The sequence below is a fragment of the Dermacentor albipictus genome, chromosome 7 (assembly GCF_038994185.2).
Source record: "Dermacentor albipictus isolate Rhodes 1998 colony chromosome 7, USDA_Dalb.pri_finalv2, whole genome shotgun sequence".
NCBI classification, from domain to species: Eukaryota; Metazoa; Arthropoda; class Arachnida; order Ixodida; family Ixodidae; genus Dermacentor; species Dermacentor albipictus.
Genome location: NC_091827.1, coordinates 60,391,643 through 60,406,516, shown reverse-complemented (window position 1 = coordinate 60,406,516; position 14,874 = coordinate 60,391,643). Strand labels below are relative to the sequence as shown.

The 14,874-nt window shown below is 44.9% G+C and overlaps 1 protein-coding gene across 1 annotated transcript in view; it reads right to left on the bottom strand.

Annotated features, from left to right (window-relative positions):
- Window positions 1–14,874, bottom strand: part of LOC139048002 (protein-cysteine N-palmitoyltransferase Rasp-like) — a 36,088-nt gene that overhangs the window by 5,058 nt on the left and 16,156 nt on the right. Inside the window, exons 5-7 of the mRNA XM_070522287.1 lie at window positions 14,508–14,702; window positions 9,071–9,298; window positions 168–374 (exon numbers count right to left, since the gene is read on the bottom strand). Coding sequence (XP_070378388.1) covers window positions 195–374; window positions 9,071–9,298; window positions 14,508–14,702 — 603 coding nt within the window. The 3' untranslated portion in view covers window positions 168–194. The remainder of the gene's footprint in view (window positions 1–167; window positions 375–9,070; window positions 9,299–14,507; window positions 14,703–14,874) is intronic.

Below are 14,874 nucleotides of genomic sequence, written 5' to 3'. Positions count from 1 at the left end.
GTAACAAGCCAGATCTGAGCGCATCGGACAGTTAAGAATAAGAAAGGCTTTGATCGCTCGGCTTTAATCTGAGAAAGCTCATGGTCTCCGCTCCCTGCCTTTCCCTTTTTCTCTGTATTCTCTTCCAAAGAGTGGCTATTTCTGATAGAGCTGGTTGACACACTTACCTCCAAAACTGCGAGCACCGAGTTAGCCTAGCGATGCACTTGGAGTGCGGCGGGAGCACAATTCCCTCGGCGCGCGCCAGGGCACCAGCGAAGCCGTAGCAGAACACGTAGCGCAGGTAGAAGAAGAAGTTGAGAGCCAAGCCGTATCCCAGAAGGCTGGTTGTGTCCAGATCCGCGACGGTCCAGAGAAGTTTCGACATCGCCGAACTGCATGCACAATCCAATAAGGAGAATTGGACAGATCGCACCAAAACAAAGGGAAGTTGGCGTCTAGCGACAACATCGCTTACAGGAATAAGTTAAACGCACGGATAATGCGCTTGTGATAGAGGGAGCACAGGAAGCATACGGGAATATCTTAATAAATAACTACAAAGACCTCATTGCCACTTTAATTCTTCATAAGAAAAGTAGAAATATACCTATGAAGAAAGGGGTCAGGCAAAGAGACAACTTCTCCAATGTTATTCACTGAATACTTAGGAGTACTAAAGCAATCAGACTGGGAAGGCTTATACCTGAGGACCAGCGGCGAACATCTCAGCAGCCTTTGGTTTGCAGATGGCATTGCCTTGTTCGGTAATACTGGATATGAATTGGAACAAATGATTGAGGACCTTAACCGAGAAAGTCTAAAATTAGGGTTGAAGATTCATATGCTGAAAACAAATGTAATGTTTGATAGCCTGGCAAGAAAACAAGAATTTTTGCTCGCCAATTCGCCTTTCTAGAGCCTGTTCAGCATTGCGTTTATCGGTATCAATTACTTAGAACAGACGATGATTATGAGGACATTTTACAGAAGAATAAAAATAGGTTGGATTGCACAAGGCAGACATCACCAAATACTGACTGGGAGTTTACCCCTCTATCGAAGAGAAAAGTATACACTCATTGCACTCTACCTGTGCTAGTATATGGGGGAGACACTTTGAGGTTAATAAAGAAACACAAGAACAAGTTAAGGACTGCGGAAATAGCGACGGAAAGAACGATGTTAGGTCTAACGTTGGAAGATAGGAAGATAGCTGCGTTGTTCAGAGAGCAAACGGGGATAACCTATATTCTAGTTGACATTAGGATAAAAAAAAACATGGAGCTGGGAAGGCCATGTAATGCGTAGCGCAGATAACGGGTGGTCTGTTAGTGTTGCAAAATGGGTGTTCAGAACGATTATAGAACGAGCGCAGTCGAAGGCGGCAGGAAACAAAGCGGGGCGTTGAAATTATGAAATTCGCGGGCGCAAATTGGAATAAGCTATCGCAAGGAATCAGCGCTCAATGTGAGATTGCATTGAGAGGCCTTCGTCCTGCCGTGAGCATAAAAATAGGCTGCTGCTGCTAATGATGATGATAATGATGATGATAGGACTATAGTTAAACTTAAGGAATAGCAAAATGATTCTGATGGTTTTGCAAGTTCGTTGTTCAAATATTTTGTTTAACAAGGGGTGAAACAATCAGCAAAATACTGAAAATGACATGCATCACTTTTTCCTTTTAAGCTAACGAACCTAATCACCTTGGACTAGTTACAGATTCTCTCTTTAGGTTAGGTTTACAAAATCGCGAAGTTGGCCGTATGAATGCAACGAAACACTTGCGCATAGTGGCTCTTCGTCATAGCTAACTCATTCACTTGAGCCGTAAACAGCGATGAAAAACATTCGATGGAACTCGTCTCACGATGACGACGGTAATGCGGTTACCATTTAAGCAATTTTTGAACATTTCATTACAGCGGGACTTCTGTTGCTTCGGCTATATGCGACGTACACTGTCTCCGATACCGCCCAACTTTTCTAAGACACTCGCTTGCGAAGATCGCCCATGAACATGACGTACGACGGCGATTTTTTTGACATCGAGACAAAGGCGATGATGGAATCATGAACAAGAAATATCATCGATTCGTCGACGAAGTCGGTATGATGAAGATGGCATGACACAATAAAACGTTGCAGTTTCGCCCGAAAGACGCGCACCATGAAACGTGAGCACGTGTCACTCTATGTCACTCCGCAAACTCGCCGTCAAAACGCTGGAGTGAGGAAGCGCGGCAGCAGCAGCGAGCGAATCGACCTTCGTGTAGCGTCTTGCATCACCAGGATTCAAGCCATGAAAACACAGCGTGCGGCCAGCTGTGCCCGCGTCGCAGATGGCTTTAAAGACACAGCGGCCCCGGCGGCATGCGCGGCTGCTGCTGCTGACGCTGATGATGATGATGATGATGATGATGATGATAGACTTTCAATACCATTTCAGAAATAGCAAAAATATTGTGATGGCTTTACAAGTTCGTACTTCAAATATTTTTGTAACAAGGGATGAAACAACCAAGAAAACACTCAAAATGGCATGCATCACTCGTTCTTTTAAGCCAAGAAAATAGAATCGCCGACGGCGATAGCGACACCGACCGCATAAATGCGCATGGAGTGTCCATTTAGCTGCTATCGCAATCAAACAAGATTGTGAACTTAGAACGACGGTATGATGAAGACAGCAAGGAGACGACAGGATTAGGGCAACGGCATGACGATGAGTGTATGATGACGATGTCGTGAGGACGACGGTATCACGAACACTGTATGATGACTATGGCGTTAACACGAAGGTATGACGCCAACCGAATTGAAGCTGGAATGACGACAGTGGAACGATCGCGATGGCATGATGACGAAGACATGACAACGAATACATACGGTGACTTTCTGACAAGAATACAGTGGTGACATAATGACCATCGAATGACCATTGAATGACAGTACAATTACTGTAAATTGCGAAGCAGGAATGCCGTGGATGGAAGGATGAAGGAATGACGACCATGAGATGACGCTTCTAGAGGGATTACAATGACAAGAGCTACAGTTTGACGGCGATGGCATGACCGCACTGGTGAGATCGCGACTATGTGAAAACGATGGCTGGAGGACGAAGGCCTGACTAGAGTAGGAAGACGAAGTTAGAAAGACTACATTGGAATGACCACGATGGCCTCTGAACGACGGTAGGGCAATGAATGTCCGACCACTGCGTGACGAGGACACAATGATGACGATGGCGTGACAATGGTTTGAGGACATTGGAATGAAGATAAGATTATTACGACGATGCCGTGACAATGACAGTATAACGACAGCTTATGGTGATGATGGCATCACAACGAAGGAATGAGGAAAACTGGATGAGGTAGATGGAGTGACGACAATGGAATGACTCCGGCGACCTTTGGCATGACGGCACGATAACGATTACATTACGAATGTGTGACGACGATGGTGTGAAAACGATGCCATGATGAGCCTCGGGTGACAAAGCTGGAATGACGACAAAGCAACGATGAATATCGCACCACAAACAGTAGCGCATACCATGTGGCCCCTGCCATTAGACAACTTGAGCCACTGAATTAGTGAAAAATGCTTGACAACGGCATGGCGAGCACCGGTGATGAAGCTGGATTGACGAGGATGAAACCACCTTGACATAACGACCACGAGCACATACCTAATGGCCCGAGCTAGCGAACAGCTTGTACCACTAAGTAAACGTAAGAGGCTGGCTGGGCGGACGGACGGACGGAGGGACGACAGACAGACAGACAGACAGACAGACAGACAGACAGACAGACAGACAGACAGACAGACAGAACAGAACAGAACAGACAGACAGACAGACAGACAGACAGACAGACAGACAGACAGACAGACAGACAGACAGACAGACAGACAGACAGACAGACAGACAGACAGACAGACAGACAGACAGACAGACAGACAGACAGACAGACAGACAGACAGACAGACAGACAGACAGACAGACAGACAGACAGACAGACAGACAGACAGACAGACAGACAGACAGACAGACAGACAGACAGACAGACAGACAGACAGACAGACAGACAGACAGACAGACAGACAGACAGACAGACAGACAGACAGACAGACAGACAGACAGACAGACAGACAGACAGACAGACAGACAGACAGACAGACAGACAGACAGACAGACAGACAGACAGACAGACAGACAGACAGACAGACAGACAGACAGACAGACAGACAGACAGACAGACAGACAGACAGACAGACAGACAGACAGACAGACAGACAGACAGACAGACAGACAGACAGACAGACAGACAGACAGACAGACAGACAGACAGACAGACAGACAGACAGACAGACAGACAGACAGACAGACAGACAGACAGACAGACAGACAGACAGACAGACAGACAGACAGACAGACAGACAGACAGACAGACAGACAGACAGACAGACAGACAGACAGACAGACAGACAGACAGACAGACAGACAGACAGACCGACAGACAGACAGACAGACAGACAGACAGACAGACAGACAGACAGACAGACAGACAGACAGACAGACAGACAGACAGACAGACAGACAGACAGACAGACAGACAGACAGACAGACAGACAGACAGACAGACAGACAGACAGACAGATAGATAGATAGATAGATAGATAGATAGATAGATAGATAGATAGATAGATAGATAGATAGATAGATAGATAGATAGATAGATAGATAGATAGATAGATAGATAGATAGATAGATAGATAGATAGACAGACAGACAGGCAGATGGATGGATAGACGGACGGATAGAGGGGCGGACGGATAGATGGACGGATAGGTGGAGAGATAGATAGACAGATAGATAGAGAGACAGACAGACAGATAGATAGATAGATAGATAGATAGATAGATAGATAGATAGATAGATAGATAGATAGATAGATAGATAGATAGATAGATAGATAGATAGATAGATAGGTCTGCAGACAGGCTCAAAGTGGCCTTGTAGGCAAACAATGGCATTCGCATTAAAACGCACAGAAATGAACAAACCAGAAAAAAGTTGCCAGTTCATCCAGTTCCGCGCTGCGTAAGCTTGAAACTAAATTGAATCAATTGGGGAAAATTTCAACACTGTTAGAAATAAATTTTGCTTTGCAGCGTGACAAAGCCACCAAGCTATTACTTCCACATTCCCCGTGTAGATAGTCTAAGACCTCTTCATTTTGACAGCTCTGAAAGATCAGCTACACTCTCCCAATACCTGTAAGGCGTCTAATCATTACGCTTCCCGTGATGCTAGCTTCATTGATAGCCTTCAGAGCTTCGTTGCACCAGCGAGTCGTACAGGAGCTTAACTACGCAGCACAGTCCCAGGAAACGACAGACAGCAAATCGGCCTCGCATTTCATGACAAAGGCCGAGGGACTGTATTTTGTAGTACACGAAGAAAGCATTTAACGCTCTACTAGTGTATTGGAAAATGCAGTCTTGAACTTGTTCATGCTCTTAGAAAAGTGGACGCTTGCATTTACTATGCATAATTCTGCTTCATGCATCTAAGCAGCGTGAAACTGAGCGCGGCAGCTAGAATTCGCTAAAGCTACGGTCACGAGCCTTTGTTGTCGTCAGTGTTTATGCCAGAAATGTCTGGCTCAGTGCTAACAAACGCGGATGAGATACTACACTGCAACAACTAATTCTTTTGCCGAAACACTTTTTGCGATACATAGCATCTGTAGAGTAGACGGACATAACCTGTAGAAGTAGTGGGTGAAGGACTCCACAAGTACGAAATGGACTCCACTCCGAGCCAACGTTCCCAGGATTGCCATTACCTCCACCGGCGTGCACTTCGTTCTTGGTTTGTCCACCTGCGAAACTCTTGAATGTTTTTAATCCAACCTGGACATGCGCAGTATTACGAGTACAATTCTGCAATGATTGACATGCAAATGAATTCAAGGAGAGAAACCACTGTTATTCACACTAATTCAAGAATGAACGATGATTGCAGCCAGAATGGTAAAGTCGCATGCTGCTTGCCATTCACTTCTGCTTGAAATGGCATCGAAGGCTCATGCAGACGCTCTGAGTTTAAAATTCTATGCTCGTTTTAGTTAAATGAGCTACTAAGAGTGGTTGCTACGCGGAAACCAATGATGAAATGTAAAACTATACATTCTTAATTCTGCAGCAATCTCTTCCGTTAACCATTAACCTAAATACACATCCTACAACACTATCGTCACTCAGGAAGAACACTACCACCGCCTGACGCGCCAGGAAGGCGCAATATCGTGGAAACTCCAAACAAACACATATACACATATGAGTCCTTAGCACGCAATACACCCTGTGCAGCATTGCAATAAATGCCCATACTGCCATCAATGCGCAGTGCCGTACCACAAGGTGTGGACTTGCGCAAGCACAACACAGCTCACATCCACACACACCCCACCACACGGAAATGGGAGGCAGCACTCTCCAACTCCGACTCGACAAATGGTCAACCCGGTCAACCGATAGAGAAGGGCAGGTAATATCTCTGGGCTCCTGGACTGAGGGCACCACCCACTGCACAGCGGAAGAGTCCCCTGCGCTCGCGTGCTCTTTTCCATAGAGTTTACTCTCTCACTCTCTCTCCACGATTGGTCCAGAATTGTTCTGGCCAACCTTCACCTGTTTGTCACGTGACGTCACGAATACCCCGATACCTTCCCATCTGATGACGTGTGAACACTGATTATGCCTGAATAGACCGCGTAAAAGAAAAATAATGACTTTGATTCGGTGCCTTCTTGCCACTAACCCTCTGCTATTGGTTAAAGGCTTTCCGGCTGCGCCCACTTCGAATGTCCGTCATGCGACGTCACAAAAGCGCGAAAACTCACCTCGTCGAAGTGACCTGTACGCGTTAAAGAGGTATTATTATGCCGAGCAAAACTGTGTTATTTAGGAATAGCTGGATATTAGCCCATTCTGAAAGGAATAGCAGATGGCTGCCCACTGATCGCTCAGGCACTGCCTTTTGGCACCTACCAGAGAGCCTGGATTTATTTGCGCATAATAACAATTTTGCGTAGTGGTAAAACGTTATCGAGCCTCTTCGGCACGTATACGACATCGATCTTCCAACTTGTCTTTGCTGACGATCCATTTTTGCGGCATTCTTAACCTTACGTTGCAAGACGCCACGATTATAGACCGGCCACCACAAGCTAAGTAAGGGGAAGCCTCCATATCCGGTTATCTATATTCACTGCGCTGGCTCGGCGCCATCGAAACCCGCTCTCCTTGAAAGTGCTCCTCGCCTCTGGTCAGCAATCAGATAAGAAAAACCATTCAATGTAGGCAATTTTATTCGTTTTGAAAGCCAACAAAGGAGACCTTCTCTAAACGAGAAAAGCATTTGATAAGTCTGTTCGCACAACGCTGCGGGTCACTTTCCGATGCGTGCGTCGGCGATTGCGTAAATGTGACGTCCGGAGTTTGGAATAAGAGCATATTGGAATAGTTTTACGTTATGGGGCCCATGTGTATTCTGTTTCGCTGCTGGCGTAAATTTTCTGCAGTGGTGCAATCAGGAACACCTAGGCTTGTGAAATGTCTTTTTTTCGACTAGAACAAAACGAACACGTAAACGTGTCTACAAAGCATTGCGGTTATACGTCAAGCACGACTAAACGTCGCTATCCGCATCCGCTCACCGGGTATTACACTAACGGCATTGCGTATACACCGTGATAAGAGACGTGCTAAGACTATGTAGTAAGGCACACGTCTTTATTTCCTTTGAATGTTGGTAACTGTAGAACTCACCTTGCGTAAAGCGTTAGCATTGACTAAACAACAACAAAAAAAAAACATCAGTGAAAGCTGTTTGCATGAGAGTGGCGGGAGCACGAGTAGACTTAGTAGCAACCAGCCAATGTGGCAAAGCAACGATCTAGAGTAGGCGGAGGTAATCCATTTCTGAACCTACCACTGTTGAGCACTAAATAGGCGTGCCTGCACGACAGTGCCCAAACTAGCGAAAGGAACGACAACGTCTGAAATCGTAGCTGCGTGCCTGCGCGGTACGTTCTGCAGTGCAACAACCATCAGTTCCTATGAAACCCGTAATGCGGAGATTGTATCTTGAAGCGTTTAGCCACGTGAGCGTCATTCAATTGCTCTAGCAACTACACTTACCTGCAGCTCAGCAACTTTTTTTATATATTCAACTGGATATAACTCAAGGCATAGTTAATAAAAATGAACAAAAGGACATCAAACGAATGCACGCAGCCCTGGGTGATGCAGGTATTGCTGCACTGTGTACGCGCATTGCATTCGCATCACTTTCTATATCGGACAGCGCGAGATCGAAGGCATGTGTTTAGCAGGACTTGTACTTGTGCTAGAGCGGCTCATTCGTAAAGTAATAACCGTAGCGCTTGTGAGGAGCACACAGGAAAGGTGGCGAGATGAACGTGACTGCTAAACTGCTACAACGCTACGAGCACTAGTAGCGTTCGTCTTGTAAGCGGTACGGTTATTACTTTTAGTAGATTTACAATCATCCTGAATCACTGAAAGATGGAAGAGATTACTTCCAGTGCTCCAAGTTGTCTACTGATTCGCTCTTAAATTGCTACTGGCTAGCCTCATTGCAACGTCACTTCCTAAAGCTCCCGCCATTCCTAGACAGGCTTGTTAGGGAACTGTCCTGCCAACTGCGTTCAGTTCCCTGAGCATGAATAATTTTATTGTAACAGACTTTATGAGCTCTTAACCCGCTCGGATGCGAAGAGAGTCACGGGGAGTGCCTGCCGGGATGCATTCAATAAATAGAAATTCACGCCTGTACTTTTAGTGGTTTTTACCTGAGAAACGCTAGTTACATCTTATACGGCATATACTGTTGAACGGGATATGTTTACGTGAGGACTGCACATCAAAGGGAATGCATCCCCTTAGAGCCGTCAGGGAGTGTTTGCTTAAGCGTTCTGTGGTGCGTGCCCATCGACACGCACCACCAAGAGGCCCATCGCAAGAGGCCCATCGATGTTCTATTTCGTACCTGCGTTTCGAAGTCACAGTAGTTCTGCATTGGTCCTAGACAGAGCGGAGGAAGGTAGAACGAGTAGGCCAGCGTCCTCCAGTACGGCGGCCCGGCGTCGCTTTGCTTCGGGGCCAGCCTATGCGCTCGCACGTAGTCCAGGCTGAAGCTGAGGCCCCGCAGTAGGTTCCATTGGAAGCAAGCCATTGTGACCACGTAGCCCATGGCACCGTATCGGAAGTAAAGTTGCTGATGGTTAAAAGAAAAAAAATGAGCCCTAAGATAAAAATCTTTTGTAACTGGCGTAACGCGTAGCTACAATGTGTTTGTGCAACGAATTACTCAGATTTGGGAAAAAAAGGTCGAAAAACTTGGAGTATAAACTAGCACGTGTGTTCGTGCTCAAGAAGATAATATGAGTTCACGTATGTCGACGCAAGTGGACAATGAGGCCGTTTCTCGCTTTTGACCGTTCCTCTCTGCAACACATTTTCGAGAGAAGCTTAGACCTGCTAGGTATAGTAGTAAGAAAACATGGTCAGTCATTAACAGTATTGAAGGCACTAATACACGCGCTAATATAATGAATTATTGTTCTTCCAGTTTATGCAGTGGCAAACCGAATATTGCTGATTAGTGGAACAGCCACTTTTCTCGCGTAATTAGAAACATAAGCTTACTGGTAGGCTTGTGAAGTTTGCGTTACAGCATTAGTGAATCAGCATATCTGCTTTCAATTTCTGACGAAGAGCTAGGATCTATCATTTTCAGTTTAAAATAAAGTATATCTCCGGGATTTCACGGTGTTTCCATTAATAACTTGCGCATAACATACGAGTACATCCGACAGGTTCTGATAGCACTACTCAATCGCATAATTTCAAGTGGTGAAATTCCTGTAAAACTGAAGGCAGTAATAGTTATTCCTCTTCCCAAAAGCTGCGCGCGTAACAAGATTAAAAATTATCTTCCGGTTTCAGTTATGCCTTCTATTGCTCAAATGCTAGCAAAACACTTATCGTTAACGATGACATGTTTTTTGGAAACCCACAGCATTTTTTTTATCCTAGTCAGCATGGTTTCCGGCCGCGGAAAGGCACTCAAACCCTTCTGGAAGATTTCGCTTATCAGTGAAATGTAGTTTCCGATAATAATGAAGTCTGTAGCTACGCTATCGACATTGTTCATCATGGTCTGTTGTTAAATAAGCTTTTCTTGTTAGGATTTTGGGGTGCTTTCTGGTCGTTGCTGGCAAATTCTCTTCCAGACAGGCGCCAGCTCGCCAGAGTTGGGCAACCTTGTATCAAATTCTCGACTATTAATGCTCGAGCTCTGCAGGGATCTATGCTCAGTCCGTTATTATTTAATATTTTTGTAAATGACTTTCATAGCATGATGCCCGTTTCTCTTTATCAATGCGCAGATGACACGGTGATGTTAACTTTTGTCGAATGCTACTGTGATGCGATTACTTCTTTACAGCCTACTGCCACAAAAGCTGTGGTTTGGTCACGAAATATCCTAATTAATAAAAATATATCTAAGACACAAATAATCTGTTTCGGTAATCTTTTGACGAAGGTAGACCTTGAGCACCCTTTTGTTTTGTACGGTTCAGATTGTTCATCTTATTCTGGTAGACCATTACTGTACTCATCTGTCGTAAAGTATCGGGGTTTATATCTTGACAGCAACTTTTCTTGGAACACCCTCCTTGCTAACGTTCGCGAAAAACTTCACAATGTATCATGTCTGTACAATATAAGATATTACATGGCCTTATCGGCAAGGAAAATAACGCTTTAGTCTGCAGTCTCCTGCAATATGGAATGACAATTGACGCGCACTTTGCTGTTCACTGGTACAACAGAATAAATGTTATACCGCACTCCCTCTCGAAGAAAGTTTCTTATGATATAAGTATGAATGCTCACGCAGACCGTTTCAGAATACTTTCGGTTCCGAATTTTAAGGATCTTTGGATGCAAATGGCTGTTTTAAAACACTTCTGGTCTGGCGAACTGTTAGTTCTGTACGTTTCTTCCCCCTGTTTAAGGCCCAATGACCGCTTTTAGAGTCCACGTTGTTCCACAAGGTACGACGCTAGAGTGCGCGCTCATTAGGTTCCAACTTACTTGAATAAGTTACACTCCAGCACCTTCTGTACAAAAACGAAACAAAAGGTAAAGAGACTGCCAAGGCGTCTCTATTCGAAAAGGCATATTTATTTCGTTTCTCACCGTTATTGCTTGTGTTTCCGCATGTACAAGCCCTTCGTACCATGAGAGCTTGGTTAGCGTTTGCTTATATCGAATCGCATGGTTGTTTTGTTCACAGCCATAGCTGTGTTTGTGTGTTTCAGTATGCCCGATGAAAATGATTTCGTAAACGCTGTACAAATTTTAATAATTTTTTTTCTTGTACGCTATACACGAGCTCGCTGCCTAATATTATTCTGTCATTGTACCGTGTATGGTTTTACTGCCTGCCAGGCTCTGCCGCTGAAGCCTTCAATAGCTTTGGCACGCCTGAAAGAACGTGCTAATTCTATTAGTGGCAAGAATTATAAGTTCAATATGGAAACAAATGGCCCGGTAGAAATTGAATGCCATGGGAATAATCTCCATCAACGAGTTATTTCCTCTAGAATACTTGAGACATGAAACATAACACCGACAAACGTCAAAAAGAAGAAACATTCTGAAGTTGTTTGTACTAAAACCACTCTTCAATTATGAGGCAGGCCATAGTGGGGGACTCCGCATCAATTTCGACCACCGACAAGCGTTGTGGCCGCGGTTAGTCGGCGGGTCCCAGAAAATTTCTCTCTCCCTACCGAGCAGTCAATCCTCTGCCTATCAGCCCGCTCTACGTTCGAGACGCCTTCTCAGCTGGCAGAAACCAAGATCTCGATTCATGCAAACGCATTTCGAAAGCATTTTATAGTCGCAGCACTGTTTCGACTGCAAGGCTCACTTTGTGACCGCAGGAGGGTCTGACGTCGCGCGCGAACTACTCGGACGGTTTTTCCAAATATGCGCGCGGGTGTGCGACACGTTGACACAATACACGAAGCGAGGCGACTATGTTACAGGGGAGGAGGAACAACGGCCTGGCATCTATATAGATGTCGTCTCACAATACCGGCGCACACAGAGGAGCCCCGCCACTGGCGTTGGAGACATCGCGCCTCTTTCGTGCACAAAGTGAGACTGATGCTCAACAGTCGCCGTCATTCGGCGGCCACTGCAATGCTAAGAAAGGTTATCTTGGTGCTTACTGTTCGCTCCGTTCCGACCATTACATACACGCAGCAGATCAGCAGGAATGGCATAGCGTGCTTACAATGCGCATGCGCACAGCGTTTTCACCAGCAGTTCAATGCAGAATGCTGGCCTGGCTCCACCGATTGAGCAGACTGAACCTAGCGTTGGCGGTGCCGTCCACTTCGCTTCACGCTCTTTTTCTTTGCAGTCAAACGTATAGGGCGCCTGTGAAGGCGTTCAGACCTTCCAGGGGGGGGGGGGTAGGGGGCGCATGCGCCGTTGATAGTGGGACAGCACGGTGGCAGCGGTTATGGTGGCCGTGTATCGCAGCGAGTGATTATCACTAGCGTGCCTTCTGTCTGCGAGCCAAAAATGCCGAAATATCCATCAGTGACATTCGTTACGCCTGGATGTCTCGCTGTCTCGCACTAATCAGTTGATCAAAGCTTCGAGTAAAGCACTACTATAAAACTTCACGAACATTTAATATCCTTATGTGATTTGAATGGAAAAGAATAGTGACGTCACTAATTATATGGTAACGTTAAGGATACGTGAAGTCACACATTTCTAACGCGTCCTCCACAACTATACCTTAATCCACCTGGAAGGGATTTGTACCAACCTTAATCGACCTGATTCAATTTTAATTCACTTTCATTCACTTGACCTTAATTTACTTGACCCCACCTTAAGTCCCCTTGCAATAACTTGTTCTTACTTTAATTCTGTATTACTTCTGATGTCATACAAGACGCTGGTAACGTCACTGGCGATGATTATTTTGGCTATCACTCGTTGCTTTTCAACCTTATGGGAAATATAATTCTTTCGCAATAAAATGTGCACGAGGGTCCATTTAGCAAAGACGACGCGAATATGCACTAGCGTCGTTTCTTTACCTAGAAGGTTTACCTCGAAGATTTGCCTTCTTGAAACCGGTAAAGGTCATTCGTTGTTTCTTGACAAAGAGGGGGAAAATGAGCTAAAATAACGTGTTTTTGCTGCACTACATAAGTTTCCCTGTGTCAGATAGGAATTCTTTTTTCAAGATACACGTTGTTGATAAACTTCGGCGAAATATTACTTTGGGCTAACTAGATTTGAATGAGCGATCGGCTGCGTCGCGTTGAGGGTTCGTCGTTGTACTAAGATTTCCCCCTGTAAATTTGAAAGGATCATAATAATGGTACGAAGCCATGACGAATGTATTTCAAGAACAGGCTCTGAAAGTGTCAAATCAAGTGGAGTTGTCGTGAAATAAGATCTATTTCGGGTTTTTAATACACGCATACGCCATTTTCCCGAAATTTCTAAAGAAGATAACTTTTTATTTATACTAGTTCACTTTACTCGTTTCTTAAAACTGTCTGCACTAAAATGAATAAATTAGCTGCACAAGCGGCATTTGCATTTCCGTCGTGCTCTTTCCAATAAACCTATCAATATTATAACTTTGAGGTCCGTTTCTAGCTTCCTCGTTAAAAATTTTCCGGTGCCTAAATTATAATTCCTTGCCGATTTGGTATTTATGTCCTATTTCGGCGATATAAAATTCGGTATCGGCTTTGTAGAATTGCTTCTTGCCTAGATGTGTTTTTTAATGTGTGTAGTTCCAAATTGACGTCCAGAACATCTAAGTTCTTTTCTGCTTATTTGTCGAGGAAATACTCATGTATGCTAGTGACAATGTGCTTTATATTGCTGCTTATATTTATACCTTGTTTCCCGCGTCCGCTCTTTGAAAATTTGGGACACTAGCAAATTTTTTTAAAGTTCGACTGGCTCTTAGTATTAGTTTTGACTATGTGACAGTTTGTATTTGCGTGCATGTATACAAGGAACTGTATTTCTCTATCTCTCTCCCTCATCTTTATATTTTATCCTCTCCTGTCCCTGTCCAGTGTAGCCGACCTATGTTAATAGTACTAAGGACAATTTCTACTGGTAATACTACTACTATGCCTTACTTCTAATATCACTTCTACTATTACTGCTACGCTACAAGCATTACTACTACTAGTTTCCTGATAAAGGTCCCTTACTATCTCTCTCAATATTCTCTCCTCACCGACCAAAAGGAGTGAATTGCTTTCTGAAGTTGTCCTTTAGGTATCTTTCGTTCTGAACATCGACCATAATGTATAACGCCGTTCTTATTATGCAATTGTCGTTATTATTTCTTTGCTCACCTGCGAGAAATTTCGGGGGATGGCAAAATTCAGCAGTAAGAGCAGCAGTCCAGCTCCATAGCAGAGTGCTGGTGAACGTAGCCTCGCTACGGCAAAGAACAGCGCATGTTGGCCCAGGAAGACCATCGCCACCTCAGCCCCTAGCAGCGAGGCCACAAATAGCACCGAGTAGCCAGCGTAAAATACTGGCAGTAGCTGCAAATTTGTGGACGGGAAAGAGCACAGTGACACAGAGAAAACAAAAGTAGGATTGAATCAAATTTCAGATGAAGGAACGAAGAGTCATCGTCCTTGTGCCGGTGACGCGTGGACGTAGCCGCACCCGGTAGAGCATGGCATTGAGCTCCTGTCACACCTTCAGCCCTGC